This window comes from Salvelinus alpinus, chromosome 16 (genome assembly GCF_045679555.1).
Source record: "Salvelinus alpinus chromosome 16, SLU_Salpinus.1, whole genome shotgun sequence".
In the NCBI taxonomy this organism is placed as follows: domain Eukaryota; kingdom Metazoa; phylum Chordata; class Actinopteri; order Salmoniformes; family Salmonidae; genus Salvelinus; species Salvelinus alpinus.
The window spans coordinates 38,742,094-38,769,385 of record NC_092101.1 but is presented as its reverse complement, the minus strand read 5'-3'; the positions used below and the strand labels follow the sequence as shown (position 1 = coordinate 38,769,385).

At 43.3% G+C, this 27,292-nt stretch overlaps 1 protein-coding gene across 2 annotated transcripts in view; it reads right to left on the bottom strand.

Moving 5' to 3' along the window:
* slc1a7b (solute carrier family 1 member 7b) overlaps nucleotides 1–27,292 on the bottom strand; it is a 112,053-nt gene that overhangs the window by 58,604 nt on the left and 26,157 nt on the right. For both annotated transcript variants that reach the window (XM_071346142.1, XM_071346141.1), the window contains exon 2: nucleotides 20,369–20,448. In XM_071346142.1, coding sequence (XP_071202243.1) covers nucleotides 20,369–20,448 — 80 coding nt within the window. The remainder of the gene's footprint in view (nucleotides 1–20,368; nucleotides 20,449–27,292) is intronic.

Sequence of the window (27,292 nt, the reverse complement as noted above, 5' to 3'; positions counted from 1 at the left end):
CATCCTGGTCCGCGACGGGGCTGGTTTTCTTTTTGTAATCCGTGATTGACTGTAGACCCTGCCACATACCTCTTGTGTCTGAGCTGTTGAATTGCGACTCGATTTTGTCTCTGTACTGGGACTTAGCCTGTTTGATTGCCTTGCGGAGAGAATAGCTACACTGTTTGTATTCGGTCATGCTTCCGGTCACCTTGCCCTGGTTAAAAGCAGTGGTTCGCGCTTTCAGTTTCACGCGAATGCTGCCGTCAATCCACGGTTTCTGGTTTGGGAATGTTTTAATCGTTGCTGTGGGTACGACATCGTCAATGCACTTCCTAATGAACTCGCTCACCGAATCAGCATATTCGTCAATATTGTTGTTGGACGCAATGCGGAACATATTCCAATCCGCGTGATCGAAGCAGTCTTGAAGCGTGGATTCAGATTGGTCGGACCAGCGTTGAACAGACCTGAGCGCGGGAGCTTGTTGTTTGAGTTTCTGTTTGTAGGCTGGAATCAACAAAATGGAGTCGTGGTCAGCTTTTCCGAAAGGGGGGCGGGGGAGGGCCTTATATGCGTCGCGGAAATTAGTATAACAATGATCTAGGGTTTTTCCAGCCCTGGTAGCACAATCGATATGCTGATAGAATTTAGGGAGTTTTGTTTTTAGATTAGCCTTGTTAAAATCCCCAGCTACGATGAATGCAGCCTCAGGGTGTGTGGTTTCCAGTTTACAAAGAGTCAGATAAAGTTCGTTCAGGGCCATCGATGTGTCTGCTTGGGGGGGAATATATACGGCTGTGATTATGATTGAAGAGAATTCCCTTGGTAGATAATGCGGTCGACATTTGATTGTGAGGAGTTCTAGATCAGGTGAACAGAATGACTTGAGTTCCTGTGTGTTGTTATGATGATCACACCACGTCTCGTTAATCATAAGGCATACCCCCCCGCCCCTCTTCTTACCGGAAAGATGTTTGTTTCTGTCGGCGCGATGCATGAAGAAACCAGCTGGCTGCACCGACTCCGTTAGCGTCTCTTGAGTTAGCCATGTTTCCGTGAAGCAGAGCACGTTGCAATCCCTGATGTCTCTCTGGAATGCTACCCGTGCTCGGATTTCGTCAACCTTATTGTCAAGAGACTGGACATTGGCGAGTAGTATGCTAGGGAGTGGAGCGCGATGTGCCCGTCTCCGAAGCCTGACCACGAGACCGCCTCGTTTGCCCCTTTTTCGGCGTCGCACAGGGTCGCCGGCTGGGATCAGATCCATTGTATTGGGTGGAAGGCAAAACACTGGATCCGTTTCGGGAAAGTCATATTCCTGGTAGGAACGATGATGAGTTGACGTTAATCGTATATTCAGTAGTTCCTCCCGACTGTATGTAATGAAACCTAAGATTACCTGGGGTACCGATGTAAGAAATAACACATGAAAAAACAAAATACTGCATATTTTCCAAGGAACGCGAAGCGAGGCGGCCATCTCTTTTCGGCGCCGGAAGTTGGAAAGAAGCCTTTGACAAGTCAACAGACAAGGCAGCACAATTCATTTTAGCATCTAAAGCAATGTTTCTTAATCCTGGTCTTGGGGACACAAAGGGTTGGACATTTTTGTTTTTGCCTTCCTACTACACACTTGATTCAAAACATCAAAGCAATTGATGATGATTTTATCATTGGAGCCTTCCATACTTTTGGAATATTTCTTGATATCAGTGTTCTGTTTTTAATGTGGGTTATTGAGCCAGCGATGAGGGGTTCTGCACACTTAAGCAGACACGATTTCAGTTTGTCGGCCCCATGGACTTCTTCATGTCTATAGCTAGCAGGGCTTCAAGAACTTATTTTTCTGTAAATTGCAGGAAACAATTTTTGCGACTACCATTTTCCAAATCATTCCGCAAATTTCCCCTATCATTATTAAGCCCAGTCTCATAGAGAGTAGTCATAGAAGTTATTTCAAAGATATGGCCAGCTGAAATAAAATGGTGATTAAATGCACCAATGATAGCATGTGACTTGCAGGCCTGATGTGGCCTGTAAACCGTGTTTAGAAGGCCACTGTTTTAGGGTAAAACTAGGCCCTAAAAATAAGACCTTATGAGATATGTAATGTATTGTCTTGAAGTGGCAATCAGCAATAGAAACAATAACAAAGTGTTTCCTACCCCCGCCCCTGTTTCGGTAAAAACTTGAGGGATGGGCCTGGAGAAATGTAACCACTCTCAAATTCATAGACAGAGCTGTGGATGCAATAACTGATCTTCCATGGTATCAAACTTATAGTTTTAACCATGTTTTGAGGCTATATAGTGTTGGTTTACATTTGCTTTGATAACAAGCTTATATTGTTGGTTCTGATGGGCTATGACAGTAACCCGTAAATAAGCTCATGAGTTATATTCTACAAGATTCAATGGGTACATATCATTAATTTAAAAGTAGCAACTGTAGATTGCCCCTTTAAAGAATTTGATTTGAATGATAACATGTGCTTAAGTTGCAATAGAGGCTGTACTGGGTTCTACTGATGTTTCTTTACTGTTGAACTGTTTCATATTCCACAGACCTATTTCCACAAAGTTGCTTTGCTATTTATGTCATTAATAAATAAAAACTCAATTATAGCTATTATTAATGTTATTGCCGTATTTTAATAACATTCTAATTCAAATTAATTTTGACCTGTCAAATCATTTGAAGCTGTCATAACAACAACATTTGATTACAGCAGAGTGTTAGAGAACGCTTTTCCTATATGATGAATAAATTAGATCAATATAGATGTAGGATCTTAATTTGAGCCAGTTTGTTACAGCAGGAAAATAATCCTGCAGCAATGGGAAATGTAAATTATTAGTGGATTATAATTAATGGACATTTCTGTAGAGGCTGATACATTTTCCTTAAGGGAAAATGAAGTCTGACATTTCATATGGAAATATGTCATGCCCTGATCTGTTTCACCTGTCCTTGTACTTGTCTCCACGACCCTCCAGGTGTCGCCGATCTTCCCCACTTATCCCCTGGGTATTTATACCTGTGTTTTTTGTCTGTCTGTGCCAGTTCGTCTTGTTTGTTCAAGTCAACCAGCGATTTGTCTCAGCTCTTGCTTTTCCTCAGTCTCTCTTTTTCTCGTCCTCCTGGTTTAGACCCTTGCCTGTCCTGACTCGGAGCATGCCTGCCGTCCAGTGCCTTTGCCACTACTCTGGATTATTGACCTCTGCCTGACCTGACCCTGGGCCTGCCTGCCGTCCTGTACCTTGGCCCCACTACTCTGGATTATTGACCTCTGCCTGACCTGACCCTGGGCCTGCCTGCCGTCCTGTACCTTGGCCCCACTACTCTGGATTATCGACCCCTGCCTTCCTTGATACGTCATTTGCCTGTTCTTGTTGTTGCAATAAACATTGTTACTTCAACACAGTTTGCACTTGGGTCTTACCTGAAACCTGATAAATGTTTAAAAAAGTTATCCTGCAACAGGGTGATGAAATTAAGATCCTACATTTGTATGACCTGGTGATGTGACAACAAGACGCCATGTTTCTATTTACATATATATGAGGGGATTGCCAAGGTGGACAAGGGTGAGGTCAACCCAGACTTTCTCGTTTTTCCATTTCAAATCATGTCAGTTGATTTGATTTGAATAATGGAGTTGAACATCTAATGGGAAAAGCAAGATTCCACTCAATGACATTTCTTTCTATTGATAGGCTGGAACATCTTCACCTCTTTCTTATAGCTTATCTACTAAACATAATCTATAGTGAATCTTAGACTAACAGACAATGTGATTCACCCTATTCCCTATATAGAGTACTACTTTTGACTAGAGCCCTATGGGAAAAAGGGTGCCATTTGGGACGCAGACAAGGTGTTATCCTTCTCATCCTACTAGTTATGGACTGGTATTAAATCAACATGATCAGACAAAGAACGCTCACTACATCAAGTTGCTGATTCCTAATTCTGCTCCAGCAGCAGCTGGTTAAGTGTCATTTATCTCCAGCTCTGTTAATTGTCTCCACACCTCTCTCTCAAGCTAGTGATGGTGTTAATGACTAGCTCAAATGGTTGATGAAACACTAAAGAGACACTACAGACACAAAGACTGCTAAAAAACAGGCTGAAAGAGCACTTTATACAAGCACCATTGTGTGTGTGTGTGTGTCTGTCTTGTGTTCTTATGGTTCTATTAAGTCCTTTTCCTTTCCCCCTGTGTGTGCTTTATTTTGAATTGATTTACTTAAAAGTGCTTTAATATTGATTTATTCCTCTGGTGTGCTGTGTTGTGGTTTACTTCTTATTGACTTATCTGAGTGACTTCCTTTCCTTTGAATTGGCTAACCCCTTTCGCGTGCTCGTCTCATTGTGAGGGAACGAGTCTGTTAATTAGGGACCTGAGCATTGCCCCCACACCTGAGGACTATTGGGGTTAATGAGCTGCCCCTGCACTCTCAGAGACTGTTCAAGACTTTAAGCCAGCAACTGGAGAAGACAGTTGCCACAGGCTGTGCTCAGCCACACCACTACCGTCAGGGGAGAGGGGACTGGATGAGTGTGACCCTGCTCGGGAAGAGCTGAACGGAAAACAACTCTGCTTGGGATGAAGAGCCGAACGACATGTGAGTGCGTACCAATGGTTTCCAGTATGATGACATTACTGACATTACCGAAATATTTAGGGCTAACTTATTCCTTGCCACCCACTCTGAAACTAACTGCAGCTCTTTGTTGAGTGTTGCAGTCATTTCAGTCGCTGCAGTTGCTGACGTGTATAGTGTTGAGTCATCTGCATACATAGACACTCTGGCTTTACTCAAAGTCAGTAGCATGTCGTTAGTAAAATTTGAAAAAAGCAAGGGGGCTGAACAGCTACCCTGGGGAATTCCTGATTCTAACTGGATTATATTTGAGAGGCTTCTATTAAAGACCACCCTCTGTGTTCTGTTAGACAAGTAACTCTTTATTCACATCATAGCAGGGTGTGTAAAGTCATAACACATATGTTTTTCCAGCAGCAGACTATGATCGATAATGTCAAAAGCTGCACTGAAGTCTAAACAAGACAGCCCCCACATTAATTTTATTATCAATTTCTCTCAGCCAATCATCAGTCATTTGTGAAAGTGCTGTGCTTGTTGAGTTTCCTACCTTATAAGCGTGCTGAAATTTTGTTGTCAATTTGTTTACTGTGAAATGGCATTGTATCTGATCAAACACTATTTTTTCCAGAAGTTTACTAAGGGTTGGTAACAGGCTGATTGGTCGGCTATTTGAGCCACTAAAAGGGGCTTTACTATTCTTGGGTAGCGGAATTACTTTAGCTTCCCTCCAGGCTTGAGGGCACACGCTCTCTAGTAGGCTTAAATTGAAGATGTGGCAAATAGGAGTCGCAATATCGTCTGCTATTATCCTCAGTAATTTTCCATCCAGATTGTCAGACCCAGGTGGCTTGTCATTGTTGATAGACAACAATAATTGTTTCACCTCTTCCACACTTTACGGAATTCAAAGTACAGTTCCTGTCTTTCATAATTTGGTCCGATATAATTGGATGTGTAGTGTCAGTATTTGTTGCTGGCATGTCCTCTCTAAGTTTGCTTATCTTGCCAATGAAAAAGTCATTAGTAGTTGGAAATATCAGTGGGCTTTGTGATGAATGAGCCATCTGATTAATAAAAAATAAAAAATCACCTTTATTTCACCAGGTAGGCTAGTTGAGAACAAGTTCTCATTTGCAACTGCGACCTGGCCAAGATAAAGCATAGCAATTCGACACATACAACAACACAGAGTTACACATGGAATAAACAAAACATAGTCAGTAATACAGTAGAACAAAAGAAAACAAAAAGTCTATATATACAGTGAGTGCAAATGAGGTAAGATAAGGGAGTTAAGGCAATAAATAGGCCATGGTGGCGAAGTAATTACAATATAGCAACTAAACACTGGAATGGTAGATGTGCAGAAGATGAATGTGCAAGTAGGGATACTGGGGTGCAAAGGAGCAAGATAAATAACTAAATACAGTATGGGGATGAGGTAGGTAGATAGATGGGCTGTTTACAGATGGGCTATGTACAGGTGCAGTGATCTGTGAGCTGCTCTGACAGCTGGTGCTTAAAGCTAGTGAGGGAGATATGACCCTCCTGCTTCAGAGATTTTTGCAGTTCGTTCCAGTCATTGGCAGCAGAGAACTGGAGGGAAAGGAGGAATTGGCTTTGGGGGTGACCAGTGAGATATACCTGCTGGAGCGCGTGCTACGAGTGGGTGCTGCTATGGTGACCAGTGAGCTGAGAAAAGGTGGGGCTTTACCTAGCAGAGACTTGTAGATAACCTGTAGCCAGTGGGTTTGGCGACGAGTATGAAGCGAGGGCCAACCAACGAGAACGTACAGGTCGCAATGGTGGGTAGTGTATGGGGCTTTGGTGACAAAACGGATGGCACTGTGATAGACTGCATCCAGTTTGTTGAGTAGAGTGTTGGAGGCAATTTTATAGATGACATCACCGAAGTCGAGGATCGGTAGGATGGTCAGTTTTACGAGGGTATCTTTGGCAGCTTGAGTGAAGGATGCTTTGTTGCGATATAGGAAGCCAATTCTAGATTTAATTTTTGATTGGAGATGCTTAATGTGAGTCTGGAAGGAGAGTTTACAGTCTAACCAGACACCTAGGTATTTGTAGATGTCCCCGTATTCAGAGTCAGAGCTGTCCAGAGTAGTGATGCTGGACGGGCGAGCAGGTGCGGGCAGTGATCGGTTGAATAGCATGCATTTCGTTTTACTTGCGTTTAAGAGCAGTTGGAGGCCACGGAAGGAGAGTTGTATGGCATTGAAGCTCGTCTGGAGGTTAGTTAACACAGTGTCCAAAGAGGGGCCAGAAGTATACAGAATGGTGTCGTCTGTGTAGAGGTATATCAGAGAATCACCAGCAGCAAGAGCAACATCATTGATGTATACAGAGAAGAGAGTCGGCCCGAGGATTCAACCCTGTGGCACCCCCATAGAGACTGCCAGAGGTCCGGACAACAGGCCCTCCGATTTAACACACTGAACTCTATCAGAGAAGTAGTTGGTAAACCAGGCGAGGCAATCATTTGAGAAACCAAGGCTGTCGAGTCTGCCAATAAGAATGTGGTGATGGCCGAAAGAAGGAGCCGAGTTGGCTTTTTTCCCCAAAATGTCATTTAAGGTGCCCCAAAGCTTTTTACTATCATTCTTTATATAATTTATCTTTGTTTCATAGTATAGTTTATTTTAATTTTTATTTAGTTTAGTCACATGATTTCTTAATTTGCAGTACGTTTGCCAATCAGTTGGGCTGCCAGACTTAATTGCCATACCTTTTGCCTCATCCGTCTCAACCATACAATTTTAAAATTCCTCATCATTCCAAGGTGATTTAACACTTTTTACAGTATTTTTCTTAATCTTAATCGTTTCATAAATGCTTAAAGTGCAGCGTCTGGTTCCTCCTCATTAAACACCACAGACCAGCAAATATTCTTTACATCATTAACATATGAATCAACTCAAAACTTCTTGTATGACCTCTTATACACTATATTAGGCCCAGCCTTGGAACTTCGGTATTTCTAGGTATGGCTATTATATTGTGATCACTACATCCTATGGATTTGGATAGTGCTTTAAAGCAAATTTCTGCAGCATTAGTAAAGATGTTGATGTTTATGATTTAATTCCTGTGCTGTTTGTAACTACCCTGGTAAGTTGACTGACAACCTGATCCAGGTTGCAGGCACTGGTTACAGTTTGAAGTTTTTTCCTGAGTGGGCAGCTTGATGATAGCCAGTCAATATTTAAATCACCCAGAAAATATACTTCTCTGTTGATATCACATACGTTATCAAGCATTTCACACATATTATCCAGATACTGTCACGACTTCCACCGAAAGGTGGTTCCTCTCCCTGTTCGGGCGGTGGTCGGCGTCGCCGTCCTACTAGCCATCACCGATCCATTTTTCCTTTTCCGTTTGTTTTGTCTTTGGTTCTTTCACACCCGGTTTCATTTGCTTTAATTTCAGTGTGTATAATAATCCCTGTTGCCTGCTTAGGTTTGTGTGGGATTATTCGTGTCATGTTGCTCGTTGAGGTTGTGCCTTAGTTATGTTCACGTATTATACCGAGTGTGTATACGTTTAAGGAGCGTTGTTTTTCCTCCTTCCGTGAGTATCTGTGTTCTCTTTTGTCGAGGGCGTTTATTTGGTATTGTACCTGACCTTTTGTTGTGGACTTGCCTATTAAAAGACGCTACTTGGACATCTCTGCTCTCCTGCGCTTGACTCCTTCACCTACCTCTAAACACAATAACGTAACAGATACTGTCTGTTAACTCTTGGTGGTCTATAGCAGCTTCCCACAAGAATGGACTTTAGGTGAGGCAAATGAACCTGTAGCCATATTACTTCAACAGTATTTAACATTAGATCCTCTCTGAGCTTTACAGGATTGTGGTTCTGAATATAGACCCCAACACCGCCTCCGTTGGCATTTCTGTCTTTTCGGTAGATGTTATAACCATGTATTGCTACCACTGTATCATCAAAGGTATTATCTAAGTGAGTTTAGAGATAGCCAGAATATGAATGTCATCTGTTACAAGCAAGTTATTGACTTCATGGACCTTGTTTCTTAAGCTACATTTTTTTACCACTTTTATGGGTTGCTTGATTGTTTTTAATGCTTTACTGAGAAGCTTATCAGAGCTAGACTTACTCATGTTATTTACATTGGAGCTGATAGTGCAGCGTGAGCTGCATAAAGTGGTCTTCCTAATAGTGCACACCGCCTCAGTGCTAACAGTGTAACTCTGGTTTATAGGCTCATGATTACTGCTTACAACAGCTGTAGGATAAACAGATGTATTCGGTGCAATTAGGGGTACATAAATTAAATTACTTACATTGTGTTTGCCAATGCCCTCTAAGATCATGTACATTTGATGCAGCGTTATGACGACTCATTGTCACAATGGTAGTGATTAACTGAGCTGGTCTTGGATCGTTTACCAGTCATTGTTTCAACGCAGCCTTGAAATGCGTGGACAGAGTCCAGGAGCCAAGATGATTTGCATGGACTCCGTCATTCCTGTAGAGTATCTTCTGTTTCTAGAAGGTGTCAAAGTTATCAATTAAAGTGACTCCAGCAGATCTACAGTAGTCTTTTAGCCAGATGTGTAATGCCAGCAGTCTGCTGAATCTTTCACACCCGCGGCCCAACGATGGTAGTGGACCTGAAATTATTGGCCTTTATTATTATTATTGAGTCTTTTAATGCTAAAATCAGTTTAAAAAAAATATATTTTCAAATGTTCAGAGCTAGCCCTCCTGATGTCGTTTGGCCCCGCATGACCTACGACAGTGTCAGCTTCCGGCATCTGTGGTAGCACAGGGTTTTTGCCTTAGGGACCGAGATGTTTCTTACCATAGAGCTGCCTATGATGACAGCTGGTGATGTTGAATGGGCCGGTCTCTCAGGCAGCCTCACGCAGGTACCTCCAGATCCGATCTTGATTGGGAAGCCACAAAGGAAGAATGCGCCGGAACCCCCGGATCTAGGGTGGCAAAGCTGTTTCTGGTCTGTGTCAGTTCCGGGCTCAACATCTCCATGGAGACCCCCTTTGCCAGAGGACGCCTTCTTCGACGAGTGACGTACCTCCATGGCTGGTTGGTTGGGTCGAGAACAGCTCCTTTCTCCAGGGAAGGGGGAGACCCCTTCGGGGATGGAACCCTGCCGAGCTCCGGCCAGTCGGCTGTGGAGAGCTAACACGGCGGCGAAACTTCCACCAGACCAGAGCGGCGTCCGGCTACTGGGGTGGTAGAAAAATAAAAAGTAGGTGGGCGTGGGTTCCCCAGTAGCTTATGTAGGTTTGCTACTTGCTTGCTAAGAGTATCTACTTCGCTCCTGTAGTCCTCCACAAGCAAGCAGTTGCTACATTGACAGTCAGCAAGGTCCACATTGTCCCAGAACAAAGCAAAGTAAACACAGCTCCTGCAACGCTGGAAACGTTCAATAGCGGTCTCCATTTGAGATGCCGAGCCAGCTAGACTAGCTGGGCTTTCGCGTCTCTCCCCCTATACAGAATCTGGCAGGATCCCGGGACAGATAGCTGCGCTCACAGCAATTTAGCCCAACAGAGCCGCAGGATTCAAAATCAAATAAAAGTATATAAAAATACTGTCAGCTTTTAAACCAAGGCCTTTAATTTAGGTTTTGACGTTCGACAGCGTTCAACAACAAACATACGTCGCGCTCTGATGACGTAGTGACATTGAGTAGGTGTGTCCTAACTTTTGACTGGTACAGTCGTGGGGGAGATCTTGATGGGCTATACTCGGCCTGGTCTCGGGGTAGTAAGTTGGTGATTGAAGATATCCCTCTAGTGGTGTGGGGGCTGTGCTTAGGCAAAGTGGGTGGGGTTATATCCTGCCTGGTTGGCCCTGTCCGGGGGTATCGTCGGACAGGGCCACAATGTCTCCCGACCACTCCTGTCTCAACTTCCAGTATTTATGCTGCAATAGTTTATTTGTCGGGGGGCTTGGGTCAATCTGTTATATCTGGAGTATTTCTCCTGTCTTATCCGGTGTCCTGTGTGAATTTAAGTATGCTCCCTCTAATTCTTTCTCTCTCTCTCTCTCTCTCTCTCTTTCTCTCTTTCTCTCTTTCTCTCTTTCTCTCAGAGGGACTGAGCCCTAGGACCATGGCCTGATGACTCCTTGCTGTCCCCAGTCCACCTGGTTGTGCTGCTGCTCCAGTTTCAACTGTTCTGCCTGCGGCTATGGATCCCTGACCTGTTCACCGAACGTGCTACCTTGTCCCGGACCTGCTGTTTTCGACTCTCTTTCTCTACCGCACCTGCTGTCTCTAACTCTGAATGATCGGCTATGAAAAGCCAACTGACATTTACTCCTGAGGTGCTGACCTGTTGCACCCTCTACAACCACTGTGATTATTATTTGACCCTGCTGGTAATTTATGAAGGTTTGAACATCTTGGCCATGGACTGTTATAATCTCCACCCGGCACAGCCAGAAGAGGACTGGCCACCCCTCAAAGCCTGGTTCCTCTCTAGGTTTCTTCCTAGGTCCTGCCTTTCTAGGGAGTTTTTGTATTGCTTGCTGATTGGGGTTTTAGGCTGGGTTTCTGTATACCACTTTGTGACCTCGGCTGATGTAAAAAGGTCTTTATAAATACATTTGATTGATTGATACTACTACTTCTACTGCTGGAACTACTGCTGCTGGTACTACTACTGGTACAACTATTACTGGTACTACTACTACTGCTGCTGGTACTACTACTATTACTGGGGCTACTGTTACTACTACTACTACTGCCTCTACTGCCACTACTACTACTGGTACTACTACTACTACTACTAACACATTTTTACAGCTAAATCGGCTAATTACACCTGCTTCTGCTATTGATGTGCATATAATACAACACTTCCACCTGTTGTCAGACGTACCAGTGAAAGTGCCTGTCTCTGATGTTTACAGTCCAACCTATCTCAGATCTACCCCACTCTTCTTTCTGTTTCTATAGATCTCTGGAGACGTATAGATAATACATCAAATTAAATTGTATTGGTCGTGTACAAAGTGTAGGAGGTGTTATAGTGGGTGAGGCAAAATGCTTATGTTCCCCCTATAAATCAATGCAGTCAATCGAAACAAGCACTCAACAATAAACCATTTAGTACAGCATTAGATAAATAGCATATAAACATGATTAACGTTACCAGTGTTCAATTACCATGGGGCAGCAGTCCCTTATTTGCAGGGTAGAGTACCTGGTGGTAGCCAGCTGGTGGGCAGGGGGCAGGGTACTAGGCAGAGGCAATGATATACAGTAAGTATTCACACCCCTTGACTTTTCCAAATTTTTTGTGTTACAACCTGAATACATTTTTTATTTAAAAAAAATTGTCACTTGCCTACAAACAATATCCCACAATGTCAAATACATTTTTACAAATTTATAAAAAATGTAAAGCTAAAAAGTCTCAAGTCAATAAGTATGTCTACAGCATTGAAGGTCCCCAAGAATACAGTGACCTCTGTCATTCTTAAATGGAAGAAGATTGGAACCACCAAGTCTTCCTAGAGCTGGCTGCCCGGCCAAACTGAGCAATCGGGGGAGAAGGGCCTTGATCAGGGAGGAGACCAAGAACCCGATGTTCACTCTGACAGAGCTCCAGAGTTGCTCTGTGGAGATGGGAGAACCTTCCAGAAGGACAACCATCTCTGCAGCACTCTACCAATCAGGCCTTTATGGTAGAGTGGCCAGACGGAAGCCACTCCTCAGTACAAGGTACGACAGCACGCTTGGAGTTTGCCAAAAGGCACCTAAAGACTCTCAGACCATGAGAAACAAGATTCTCATTTATTTATTTTTTTATTTTTTTTGCATTTTCCAATTAACAACATTCAAAACAAAAGTGAAAAGATATTAGACAGCAATAGGACAAAGTGACAGTAACAGATGAGCGTAACAATTTTTTTTTTTAATAATAATTGTATATACAAACATACAATAAATAAGTCATAATAAAGAGTCAAATTAAAAATAATAATAATGAGACATTGGATCATATGGTCACCTGCCGTAAGCTACATATTATACATTACGTGTGAAACATTATATACGTGTTATATAGAGATTCAATCAATGTGATGTGAGGGGAGATTCTCCATATAGTCAATAAAAGGTTGCCAAATTCTGTAAAATGTCTCTAACTTATTCCTCAAGCAGTAAGTGATTTTCTTCAGTGGGATACAACTATTAACTTCCGATAGCCACATTGCAACTGGCAGGGGGGAATCCGATTTCAATTTCAAGGCAATACATTTCTTGGCAATCGCTAGCAATATTTCTGTTAGCTTTATAGTATGGCTTTGCCTAAGATTGGAGTTAGTAAAGTTATCCAGTAGACAGACCTCCGGGTCTAAAGGGAATGCAACCCCGTGAATTGAGGATATGGTATCGCATACCCCCTGCCAGAAACCGTGTAGTTTTGAACACTGCCAAGTGGAATGGAGGAATGTTCCTTCATCTGAGGAGATATCAGGGTTGAACTTGTGCAGTCTAGATGGGGTGATATAGAGCTGATGGAGGAAATTATACTGGATCAGTCTGTATCTGGAGTTCAATGTGGATGTAACACCATCCCTGCATAGGTCACTCCATAGACCCTCATCAAGATCAATACCCAGATCTTTTTCCCATCTAAGTCAGGGTTTATCTAGCTCAGGCAGTGTTAGTCCTGACATAAGAGCATCGTAAACACGGGAAATGGTCTTGAATAGTGGTTGGTCTGCGTGGCAGAGTTGTTCAATAGGTGACATCTTAGGTAGGTTCCATTGTCCCTTGAGAGTCACCCTAATAAAGTTTCGTAGTTGTAGGTAGCTAAAGAAGTCCCTGTTAGGCAAGTGGTATTTCTGTTTCAGCTGATCAAAAGACATAAGAACTCCCTCCTCATAACAATGTTCCAGAAGAGTGATCCCCTTATCAGACCATGGTCTAAAGTTACTATTCTGGAAAAACATAGGGATCAATCTATTGTTCCATAAAGGGGTTTTAGGGGAAAGAAATCCCTCTCGTCTGAACAGCTCATGCAGTTTGCACCATGCCAGGACAGAATGTATGATTAAAGGGTTGTCTGTGATGGTTTTTATAGATTTTCTGTCCCATTTGTAAAACAATTCTGCCCCAGTGTCATCATTTACCTTAAACTTTTCAATGTTCAACCATGAGGGAGAGGGACCATTATCAAACCTCTGAGCCAGAAACCTAGACTGTGCAGCTCAGTAGTACACTCTAAAATTGGGGAGGTTTATGCCCCCTTGACCGTAATCAAGGGTCAGTTTATCCAGGCCAACCCTAGGGGTTTTGCCGTGCCAGATAAACCGTCTGGTCAGCTTGTCCAGAGAGGAAAAGAACAGGGATAGGGAGAGATTGAAACAAATATAGAAATCTGGGCAGGAAATTCATTTTAATTACATTGATTCTACCCAGTAGAGTGAGAGGCAAGTCCATCCATTTACAAAGGTCACCTTTTGCAACAAGCTGGCCAGGTGGAGTTTATATAGGTTGTTCAGGTTACCATTCACCATTATGCCCAAATATGTGAAGCCCATAGGAGACCATCTAAAAGGAAACTTGTGCTTGATGGTATGGTGGTCAAAGACAGACAACGGTAAGATTTTGCTTTTATCAAAATTGACCTTATATCCAGAGAAAGAACTATAACACTGTAATAGGATCTGCAAGTGAGAGAGGGAGTGTTCTGGGTTTGTTAGAAATAAGATAAGGTCGTCCGCAAAGAGTGATAACTTATGGGTATGGGGGCCCACCTCAAAGCCATGTATGTCAGGGCACGTTCTAATAGCCTCAGCCAACGGTTCGATGGCAAAGAGGTGGGGGCTAATTGGGCAACCTTGTCTGTTCCCCCTATAGAGAGGGAAAGAGAAGTAAGTAATCCCATTGGCAGCAATCCTAGTTAAAAGGAGATTTGTAGAGTGATTTGATCAAATTTACAAACACGGTACCTAAACCAAACTTTTCCAAGACGCGAAAGAGGTATGGCCATTCAACCCTATCAAAGGCCTTTTCAGCGTCGAGGGAGACTGCGACACTAGGTATTTTGTTTTTGTTAGCAAGGTGAATTATATCAAAGAACCTTCTGAGATTATTGGAGGACAATCTATTAATTATGAAGCCAGTCTGATCCGGGTTGACCAACAGGGGAAGACATGACTCCAGTCTCTTAGATAGCATCTTGGTGACCAGTTTACAGTCAGTGTTAAGGAGAGAGATTGGTCTATAGGAGGCGCACTTTAGCGGGGTTTTCACTTTCCCTTTCAGTAATCACTGCTTGACAGAAAGACTGGACAGCAGTTGTCCTTCCTGGCTTTTTTAAGTACCTCCATAAGGTAGGGGACCAACAGCTCCCTAAATTCTTTATAGAACTCTGGAGGGAAGCCATCCTCACTAGGAGATTTATTAGAAGGTAAGGATTTAATGGCCTCCAACAATTCAGGAACTGAGAACTGTTCACTCAGGCACTCTCTGTCTTCCTCTGACAGGCATGGGAGGTTGAGAGTGGAGAGAAAGGAGTCGATCTCTGATAGATCATCACTTGAATGGGAAGTGTAGAGGTCTTCGTAGTATCTCTTAAAAGTATCATTAATTTCAGTAGGGTCGAAAGATATCTCATTAGTAAGAGTTTCTATAGCATTAATTGTCCTCTTACTTTCCTCTGCTTTCAGTTGCCATGCCAATACTTTGTGTGCTTTCTCTCCAAGCTCGTAATAACGCTGTTTTGATTTAGTGATGGCCCTCTCAGCTTGATATGTGTTCAGAATATTATATTAAATTTTTTTATTTACCAAAAGCCTGTATAGATCTTCAGTTGGGCCTCTTTGGTAGGCTTTCTCTAGCTTCGAGATTTCAGATTCAAGGACATTCAGTTCCGCACCATGTTTTCTCTTCAGCCCTTTAGTATAGGAAATGATCTGTCCCCTCAGATAGGCCTTCAATGTGTCCCAAAGAATGAAACTGTCAGGAGCGGAGGGTTTGTTTGTCAAATTAAAAATATTGATCTGCTCTTTGATGAATGCACAAAATTCAGGTTGCTTTAGGAGTGTAGAATTTAGTCTCCATCTATATGCTCCATTTACCTTGGTGGGAATGGAGATTGATAATACCAGAGGAGAATGGTCACTAAGCAATCTGGGGAGATACTCGATAGCTAACACTCTATGAAACAGTTGTGTCGATAGTAAAAAGTTATGTATGCGTGTGTGTGTCTTGTGTGGGTGTGAATAACAAGAGTAGTCCCTATCCTGTGGGTGCAACTGTCTCCAGATGTCTAGTAAATTGAGATCTTTCATGAATGCCATGGTGAGCTTGCTGGCTTTGGTAAGAAGTGAGGGTTTATCAGAGGACCTATCAAGAACTGTATCTAAACAAAAATGTAAATCTCCTCCAACCAGTAGCCATCCTGGTGGTGCTTGAGCAACCTGAAGGAAGACATTCTGAATAAACATATGGTCAACGAAGTTAGGAGCATAAATATTCAATAGTGTCCAAGACTCCGAAAACATATGCCCCTGCACCAAAACAAACCTGCCCGAGGGATCAGAGATGGTGTTGTTGATGCAGAAGGGGATGTGTCTACTTATCAAAATTGCAGTTCCTCTTGCTTTGGAGTTGAAAGAGGACGCAAAAACTTGTCCTACCCATTCCCTCTTCAATTTCTTGTGTTCACTGGCTGTAAGATGTGTTTCTTGTAAGAGCACAATGTCAGCCTTTAATTTCTTAAGTTATGTATGGACTCTTTTCCTCTTAATCGGGCTGTTAAGACCTTTTACGTTGAATGTGACATATGTTAGTGGATTAAGCATAGGTTGGGTTTCAAATATGTAACCGAATGCAAATCTCTCATATGTAAATAGTCAGGAAATGTTTCAACTTTAGTTTGAACACTGAAGTGACCTATGTGTCTCTTTAGGAAGGAAACAACAATAAACATAGATTATTTGTTTTTAAACAGAAACCCCACCCACCCCGACTGTCGGACTAAAACAACAATCCCAACAATCAAACATGAATACACTTGTAGAGATACGTTGTTGCTCGCTTTCCATCTTGCTCTTACTAGCTAAACCTTGGCGTAAACTAAAACCAGCGAGCTCTCTAAGTTGAAAACAAACGTTGTGAATAGACATATATGGCTGAATATTTACTGCCCACAGTAAGGGCTGCTTGAGTCTCTTTTCAGGAGAGGAGAAACATAAATGGGGGGGAAAGCAGTGGGCCTAAGCCCACTAATTTGCTTCGCCCAGTGGATATTGACTATACCAAAATATACTCTCCTGTAAATGTAATAGAACTCAACCCGGGGGGAAAAAACGGTTAGTTGAAAATGTACAAATCAATTATAGCGACCGGATAGCGGTGTAAACGGATCCAAATTCCAAGAAGATATCAGCAGTTCAGTCCCAGGACAGCACGGATAAAAAAACACACAAAAAAACGCATCTTATCCCCCAGAGAGACCATCCTGGTTCAGACGTGGTTCAGTTCTTTGAGAAAAGTGAACACTTCTCCCGGTGTGTTGAAGAGATGGCTTCGGCCTTTGTACTGAACTTTCATCCGTGCAGGGTGGATGAGGTAGCCGGTGATGTTCTTCTCCTTCAGCTCCTTTGGCGGCAGGTCTGAACTGTTTGCGACGTCTGGCGAGATCCGCGCTCATATCCGGGAAAAGGCTGACCCTCTTGCCATCGATGGTGATGTCCCCTTTGGCTTTTGCAAGTTACAGTATCTTCTCTCTGTCCTGGAAACGGAGGAACCTGATCAGGACGACCCGTGGGGGCACATCTGTCCGGGGTTTCGGCGCTGATGTTCTGTGGGTGTGTTCGATTTCCAACGGCTTGGTGAAGTTGATTATGCCTAGAACATCAGGGATCCATTGAGTGAAGAAACGGACCGGGTCACGGTCCTAGCTGTCCTCTTTCAATCCCAACACACGGATATTGCTACGTCTGTTCTGGTTCTCCATCTGGTCTACCTTGTTTTTGAGGTAGGCATTGTCCTACTGCAGTTGTATCAGAACCTGGTCATGTCGAGTGATGGTATCTTCAACTGTGCTAATGCAACTCAGCCTCAGTCGTTCTCAAAAGGAGATCATTCATCGAGGATTTCAGGTCGTCAATGGAAGAATGGAGTTCAGCCGATTTCTTGTCAATGTTCAGAGAAAGACCTTTGTTACCATCCTGATTTTCCCTGTGGAGAGTAGCCAGCATGTCGGCAGGCTCGCAAGAGGCCGAGAGCAACAGTCTGGAACTGTCGTCTGAGTTATGAGGGCTAATGCTAATCTTGCTAGCTGTAGCATTATCGATATCTTGGGAATCAACAACGTTTTGGTCGTCCTTCTTGCCTCTTGGTCGGAGGTCCATGGCTCTTTGGGAAGGTAAGTACTTAACAATTTATCAGCCGATGTTAGAATATTGTTACAATGTTGTTATTTAGGTAATAATGGAATAACTTTGAAGAGCTCGGTTTGTCAACGTCTGCTCAGCTCCGCGGCATCACGTGCTCATTACTTTTATTTCTGAATCCATGAACTCCCACAGCATCTTACGATTCTCTGGTTTGATGAAACTAAGATTGAACTCTTTGGCCTGAATGCCAAGCATCATGTCTGGAGGAAACCTGGCACTGTCCCTATGGTGAAGCATGGTGGTGGCAGCATCATGCTGTGGGGATGTTTTTCAGCGGCAGGGACTGGGAGACTAGCCAGGATCGAGGCGAAGATGAACGGAGCAAAGTACAGAGAGATCCTTGATAAAAACCTACTCCAGAGTGCTCAGGACCTCAGACTGGGGCGAAGGTTCACCTTCCAACAGGACAACGACCCTAAGAACACAGCCAAGACAACGCAGGAGTGGCTTCGGGACCAGTCTCTGAATGCCCTTGAGTGACCTAGCCAGAGCCTGAACATCTCTGGAGAGACCTGAAAATAGCTATGCAGCAACGCTCCCCATCCAACCTGAGTTCGAGAGGATCTACAGAGAAGAATGGGAAAAACTTCCCAAATACATGTGTGCCAAGCTTGTAGCGTCATACCCAAGAAGACTCGTAAATGTGATATTTCCATTCTTTAAAAAAAAAGCTTTGCTTTGTTATTATGGGGTATTATATGTAGATTGATGAGGGAAAAAAACGATTTAATCTCTTTTTAGATTAAGGCTGTAACGTAACAACATTTGGAAAAAGTCAAGGGGTCTGAATACTTTCCGAATGCACTGCAGGTATTCTTCTTGTCCAGGTGGGATAGGGCAGTGTGCAATGCAATGGCGATTGCGTCGTCCTTGGATTTGTTGGGGTGGTATGCAAACTGTAGTGTGTCTAGGGTGTCAGGTAAATTGGAGGTGATATGGTCCTTAACTAGCTTATCAAAGCACTTAATGATTACAGAAGTGAGTGCTACGTGGCGATAGTCACTTAGTTCAGGTATTTTCTTTTTCTTGAGTTCAGGAACAATGGTGGACATCTTGAAGCAAATGGGGACAGCAGACTGGGATAGGGAGAGATTGAATATGTCCTTAATCTCTCCAGCCAGCTGATCTGTACATGCTCTGAGGACGCGGGTTGGGATGCCGTCTCCGCCGGCAGCCTAGCGAGGGTTAACACGCTTAAATGTCTTACTCACATCGGCCACAGAGATCAGGAGTACACAATCTTCATCAGTAGGACTGTACCAGTAGGTTGCATCTGACACTACACCCTATTCCTTATGTAGTTTACTTTATTTTGACTTGATGATAATCATAGCTCATAGATAATACTTCAATCACACTCAGCCGGGTGAAGCAACACATCCAAGGATTGGCTCCTCTCTCACTAATCACTCTCAGTCAATATTATACCTCCACTCTGCAGGATAATACTACTGTAATTTAACAAAACCTATATCATTACATTTCTTTGCACTTTCCCAACGAAGCGCGAGGAGGGTTTCTATGATAGACGTGTGTTTGTGTGTTTCTATGATAGATGTGTGTGAGATGGTTTATATAATAGATGTAAGTGTGTGTGTGTGTGTGTGTGAGGGGGTTTATATGATAGATGTGTGTGTGTGTGTGGTGTGTGTGTGTGTGTGTGAGTGGGTTTATATGATGTGTGTGTGTGTGTGTGTGTGTGTGTGTGTGTGTGTGTGTGTGTGTGAGTGGGTTTATATGATGTGTGTGTGTGTGTGTGTGTGTGTGTGTGTGTGTGAGTGGGTTTATATGATGTGTGTGTGTGTGTGTGTGTGTGTGTGTGTGTGTGTGTGTGTGTGTGTGTGTGTGTGAGGGGTTCACATGATAGATGTGTGTGTGTGTGTGAGGGGGTTTATATGATAGATGTGTGTGTTTGTGAGGGGGATTTCTTTGATAGATGTGTGTGTCTGTGTGTGAGGGGTTCATATGATAGATGTGGGTGTGTGAGGGGGTTTATATGATAGGTGTGTGTGTGTGTGTGTGTGTGTGTGTGTGTGTGTGTGTGTGTGTGTGTGTGTGTGTGTGTGTGTGTGTGTGTGTGTGTGTGTGTGTGTGAGGAGTATCATATCATCTACAGGAGGACACCAGAATAGAGCTGTGACTGTAGTTACATCTGAAATTTCACACCATTCCCTATATTAAAATAGTGCACTACTTTTGACCAGCAGGGTCCATAGTAAGTAATGCACTATAAAGGTGCCATTTTAGCCACACCAGAATAGAGAGCTGACTGTGACTGTACTTTACTATAGATGGTAGGCTCTATAGACTCTATAATGTCGTAACAGGCTTTGACTGTAGCCTACCTGGACACAACAAGCGGAAGGATGAGCATCTTCAACATCCTCATCAGCAGCTCTCCAGGGAACTGGAAATACTTCACTTCCTGTGGGGGGCGAGTTGGGGGGGTGGGAGGAGGGGTGGAGAAAACAAACAAGCCGTTATTGAAGATGACCAGTATTGAGGATGACAGGTATTGAGGATGACAGGTATTGAGGATGACCGTTAGTGAGGATGACAGGTATTGAGGATGACCAGTATTGAGTATGACAGGTATTGAGGATGACAGGTAGTGAGGATGACAGGTATTGAGGATGACCAGTATTGAGTATGACAGGTATTGAGGATGACAGGTAGTGAGGATGACAGAGGGCTATTGACATTTCACATGCAGTAGTGAAGTACTCGACAAAAGGAAAATGTACTTTCAGGTACAATTCGGGTAAAACATTTTAGAAATGCTAATGGTTTCATATTTTAAAGAGGTTGTGCAATGAAGTTACTTTTCAAGGAACTCTTATGTCATTGCAAAAAGTACATGCAGTACTCATGCTAAAAGTTAAATGCAGAATTCTGAGAATTTTGTTCTGTTCCTCAAAGACGACCTCTAGTGTGTGTCTCATGCAGGGAAGTGTGTGTTTCATTCTGTCCATAATATTTTCCCTTCAGTGTCTGCATGAGTCAAGGTACAGTCAAGGCTCATTAATTATTCAATTTCTCTTTCTAGTCATGTAAATTCTACAGCCAACATACAATGGTAAGAGGTTTTTGTGAAAGTGTGTGTGTGGGGGGGGGAAGTATATACTTTAAGTGCATATTATGTTGTAAGAATGAGCTGGCCCTTGCTGTCTATGTGTGGGAGTGTTTGTGTATGAGGGAGTGTTTGTGTGTGTGGGAGTGTTTGTGTTTGAGGGAGTGTTTGTGTATGAGGGAGTGTTTGTGTGTGTGGGAGTGTTTGTGTTTGAGGGAGTGTTTGTGTATGAGGGAGTGTTTGGGTATGAGGGAGTGTTTGTGTATGAGGGAGTGTTTGTGTGTGTGGGAGTGTTTGTGTTTGAGGTAGTGTTTGTGTATGTGGGAGTGTTTATGTATGTGGGAGTGTTTGTGTATGAGGGAGTGTTTGTGTATGAGGGAGTGTTTGTGTATGAGGGAGTGCTCGTGTGTGTGGGAGTGTTTGTGTATGTGGGAGTGTTTGTGTATGAGGGAGTGTTTGTGTATGTGGGAGTGTTTGTGTATGAGGGAGTGTTTGTGTTTGTCGGAGTGTTTGTGTGTGTGGGAGTGTTTGTGTATGAGGGAGTGTTTGTGTTTGTCGGAGTGTTAGTGTGGTGGGAGTGTTAGTGTGGTGGGAGTGTTTGTGTATGAGGGAGTGTTTGTGTTTGTCGGAGTGTTTGTGTGTGTGGGAGTGTTTGTGTATGAGGGAGTGTGTACATCTGTGATCAAGGTCATTGTATAAAATAACATAGCTGGAGATGGTGGTCCAGAATATAGGTCCGTTTCAGATACTGGCAGTAGGTTTCATCCCACTAGGCAGTCCAATTCAACGTCTGGTTTTGATTTACATTTGGTTGAGTTGTCAACTAACCTGAATTCAACATAAAATCAACAAAAAATGTCACCATGTCATGGGACTTAGGTTAAAAGTTGGATGAAGAAAATACGAAATTCCAATCAGTTTTCCACGTTGATTCAACGTCATCACTGTCACGACCTCTACCGAAGGTGGCTCCCCTTCCTGTTCGGGCGGTGCTCGGCGGTCGTCGTCACCGGCCTACTAGCTGCCACTGATCTTTTCCTCCCCCTCATTGTCTGTTTATTAGTTACACCTGTTTTTAGTTAGGTTAATTAGTTGGGCTTTATTATCCAGCCGGCCCGCCTGCTGGGTGTGCGGGATTGTTTTATGTGTACTCGTGTACACGCCTGTAAGTCACGGTTGTTCGTGTACATGAGTTATTTTCGGGACTGTTTAGTTCCCCTGTGTTTTGGGGCATTTGTTTTGAGTGGCGTCGTTTTCACCGGTGTGGTGAATAAAGAAGTAGCGCTACTCTGAACTCTCTGTCTCCTGCGTCTGACTTCTTCCTCCACTACACCCCGGGCATTACAATCACATTCATTTTTGTTGTTGAAGTAACGTGGAAACAATGTTGATTCAACCAGTATTTTTTCCCAGTGGGATGTATTGTATTGCATTGCAACAGGTGTTGGAGTGGTCTTGAATTTATCAGATTATAGTTTTTGCTTAGATCTAACACATTAACTCCGACTGACTGCTGACAGTTGTTATGAAGTTAGCTTCTGATGGCAGCTCAGTATTTAACAGGTGTAGCCAATAGCGCAGAGCGATATCCTAGGCTGACAATTACTCTGAATTACTGAAAAGGAGAGCTAACAGTGAGGGATAGTAGAATGGACAGTAGGACAGAAAACTCTGCAGACTTAACAGACAAGCTTCTCCGAAACATCCCAAAGAAAATCAACTCTTTAGATGAAAGTAAATCTTGACAAGAGAATCAGGCAGCCCTGATTGTACTTTCATGTACTTTCATGTACAAAACCTCAGATTTAACCCTCGACACATAGACACTTCCACACCACACGTCCTAAAACTGGCCTTGATCCAGAGCACCCATCAACAACCCACCGTTCCTCTCTCTCTCCATCTACCCCTCCCCCCTAACTCAAGTCAACCTCCATCCTCCATCATGTTTAGCCCAGTCAGAGGGAAGTTGGCAGTTTATCAAAACTTTGAAAAAGCTTCTTTACTCTACGCTAACACTTTGGTGGCATGGCTAGGTGAATCTGCCACAGGAGTCGATGGAGCATTATCCATTTTATAGGTCACAGCAGGGGGAGGCTATCTTCTCCTGTCCACAGAGGAGATAGACGAGAGAGAGAAGTAGAGAGATGGAGAAAGAAATGGATGGGGAGAGAGGGAGAAAGATATGGATTGAGAGAGGGAGAGAGCAGGAGAGAGACACATACATATCCACGTAAAGACGAAAAGAGAGTGAGTGAGCGAGAGAGAGTGAGAGTGATGGATAAAACGTGACATGACGTAAATCTCCATACCCTGCCATGTCTGTGAGATAAACATATATTTTTTATGTAAGGCCACAGTCATAGTCTGCTTATGTTTACCTGCACTTCGGTGTTCAGAGCAAAATACACACTGGTCACACACTGGTTGACTCAGTTATTTCCACATCATTTCAATGAAATGATAATGATAAACTGATAAAATAAATAAATAATATTTATAAATAAATGATAAAGTAAATGATTTTCGCATAGTATTCGCATCTCTGCATGTCTGGCAGACATATCAGTGTGGATGACGGATCACCACCTCAAGCTGAACCTCGGCAAGACGGAGCTGCTCTTCCTCCCGGGGAAGGACTGCCCGTTCCATGATCTCGCCATCACGGTTGACAACTCCATTGTGTCCTCCTCCCAGAGTGCTAAGAACCTTGGCGTGATCCTGGACAACACCCTGTCGTTCTCAACTAACATCAAGGCGGTGACCCGTTCCTGTAGGTTCATGCTCTACAACATTCGCAGAGTACGACCCTGCCTCACGCAGGAAGCGGCGCAGGTCCTAATCCAGGCACTTGTCATCTCCCGTCTGGATTACTGCAACTCGCTGTTGCCATTAAACCCCTACAACTCATCCAGAACGCCGCAGCCCGTCTGGTGTTCAACTTTCCCAAGTTCTCTCACGTCACCCCGCTCCTCCGCTCTCTCCACTGGCTTCCAGTTGAAGCTCGCATCCGCTACAAGACCATGGTGCTTGCCTACGGAGCTGTGAGGGGAACGGCACCTCCGTACCTTCAGGTTCTGATCAGGCCCTACACCCAAACAAGGGCACTGCGTTCATCCACCTCTGGCCTGCTCGCCTCCCTACCTCTGAGGAAGTACAGTTCCCGCTCAGCCCAGTCAAAACTGTTCGCTGCTCTGGCACCCCAATGGTGGAACAAACTCCCTCACGACGCCAGGTCAGCGGAGTCAATCACCACCTTCCGGAGACACCTGAAACCCCACCTCTTTAAGGAATACCTAGGATAGGATAAAGTAATCCTTCTAACCCCCCCCCCCCTTAAAAGAGTTAGATGCACTATTGTAAAGTGGTTGTTCCACTGGATATCATAAGGTGAATGCACCAATTTGTAAGTCGCTCTGGATAAGAGCGTCTGCTAAATGACTTAAATGTAAATGTAATGTAAATGGTAGTCATTTAGGCAGGTTACCTTCACTTTCTTGGGCACAGGGACTATGGTGGTCTGCTTGAAACATGTAGGATATTACAGATTCGGTCAGGGAGAGGTTGAAAATGTCAGTGAAGACACTTGCCAGTTGGTCAGCGCATGCTCTGAGTATATGTCCTGGCAATCCATCTGGCCCCGCGGCCTTTTGAATGTTGACCTGTTTAATGGTCTTGCTCACATCGGCTACGGAGAGTGTGATCACACAGTTGTCCGGAACAGCTGGTGCTCTCGTGCATGCTTCAGTGTTGCTTGACTCGAAGCGAGCATAAAAGGCATTTAGCTCGTCTGGTAGGCTCGCGTCACTGGGCAGCTCACGGCCCTGCCACATCCGATGAGCACCAGCTGCCACATCCGATGAGCGTCAGAGCCAGTGTAGTAGGATTCAATCTTAGTCCTGTATTGACCCTTTGCCTTTTTATGGTTCATCTGAGGGCATAGCGGGATTTCTTATAAGCGTCTGGATTAGTGTCCCGGTGCTTGAAAGCGGCAGCTCGATGCGGATGTTGCCTGCTTTCCATGGCATTGTCGATGAACTTATTAATGAAGCCAGTGACTGATGTGCCATACTCCTCAACGCCATTGGATGAATCACGGAACATACCAGTCTGTGCTAGCAAAACAGTCCTGTAGCTTAACATCCGCCTCATCTGACTACTTCCGTATCGAGTGAGTCACTGGTACTTCCTGCTTTAGTTTTTTGCTTGTAAGCAGGAATGCTAAAATGTCTAAAACCTATTTTGCTTTGTCATTACAGGCTCTAACTATTTGTTAGAGCCTGTAAGTAAGCATTTCACCTGTTGTATTCGGCGCACGTGACAAATAAACTTTGATTTGATTTGATTTGTATTGTGTGTAGATTGATGAGGGAAAAAACAATTTAATCAATTTTAGAATAAGGCTAAATAAGGCTACATAACAAAATGTGGAAAAAGTGAAGGGGTCTGAATACTTTCCAAATGCACTGTATATGTTATGTCACTCAGCCTTAAAACCACACACTAAAAGTAATCAGTGGAGTGCTACTACTCTCACAACTAAGGGATGTTTACCGGCATACAGAATTCAGTTTAGCAGAGTAACACGATTACACAGCCACACTTCCAAGGGGTTTTTAGAAAACAACTTGAGCATGGCTTTGGCAGGTCTAGGGTTTGCCTTTAATTTGGGTCTTCTTTAGAAAGCTGAGCACTCTGATCATAACTGTAGACACTGGTTATACCTGTAGAGTTCTCTGGTAGATATGGAATGACATTGAGCATGAAAGGAGAAAAGAGAAAATAACAGCAAAGAATTGTATCTCAGTGCTTTGAGTCATATTGATTTATGTCCACTTTCAAAAGGGAATGCAAACAGAGCATTGTTTTGGCAATGTTAACATATGTATCCCATGCCAATAAAGCCCCTTGAATTGAATTGAATTGAGAGAGAGAGAGAGCGAGAGAGAGAGAGAGAGAGAGAGAGAGCATGAAAAGAGAATATAACAGTAGAGTTGTGTCATGTTGTCACGCCCTGACCTTAGAGAGCCTTTTTATTTCTCTATTTGGTTAGGTCAGGGTGTGATTTGGGTGGGCATTCTAATTTTCTATTTCTTTGTTGGCCGGGTATGGTTCCCAACCAGAGGCAGCTGTCTATCGTTGTCTCTGATTGGGAATCATACTTAGGCAGCCTGTTTTCCACCCTAGTTTGTGGGATCTTGTTTTTGCACAGTTGCCGTATAGCCCTGCAGAACTTTACGTTACTAACTTTTCTTTACTATTTATATTTTTTGACAACTTTTACTTTTACTTCACTACATTCCTAAAGTCAATAATGTACTTTTTACTCCATACATTTCTCCTGACACCCAAAAGTACTTGTTACATTTTGAATGGCTAGCAGGACAAGAAAATTGTCAAATTCATGCACTTATCAAAAGGTCATCCCTGTTGTCTCTGATCTGACGGACTCACTAAACACAAATGCTTCATTTTGTAAATGATGTCTGAATATTAGAGTGCCCCTGGCTATCCGCAAACAAACAAAACAAGAAAATGGTGCCATCGGGTTTGCTTAATTTTACTCAAGTAGTATTTTACTGGGTGACTTTCACTTTCACTTGAATTATATTCTATTAAGGTATTTTTACTTTTACTCAAGTATGATAATTGGGTACTTTTTCCACAACTGACAAACTATCTGTTGATAAGCAACTGCTTGCTACGGTTATGGTCAGGTTTAGGGTAAGGGTTGGGGTTACGTTTAGGGTTAGGATACATGTTACTGATAGTTTGTAGATAATCTGTAGAGGATCCAAATGAAGTGTTACCGGGAATACAAACAGATCGAGAGAAAGAGAAAGAGAAAGAGAGAGAGAGAGAGATTAACATTCATACTTAGCATTGATTGATTTTCAAGAGGCTTTTGGGGTTACACAAATTAGAGTGGGCTTTGACTTAGTCATACTGGTGGTTGATTTGACAAGAGTTCTTATATTGGAAAAACAGGACCCATTATGATTAAATGAGGTTCATATCAATGTCATCCATAAGAATTATGTTTTTCATTTCTCAGCTAGCTACCCAAATAGAATAATCATGTGTAAACGGTGTTCTATACAGTGTCTTGTGAATGGCTCATGGCCAAATATTCCTCAACGTGCAGTGAGGGTTACACAGTCACACATAGCAAAGCAACGGGAGAGAGAGAGAGCGAGAA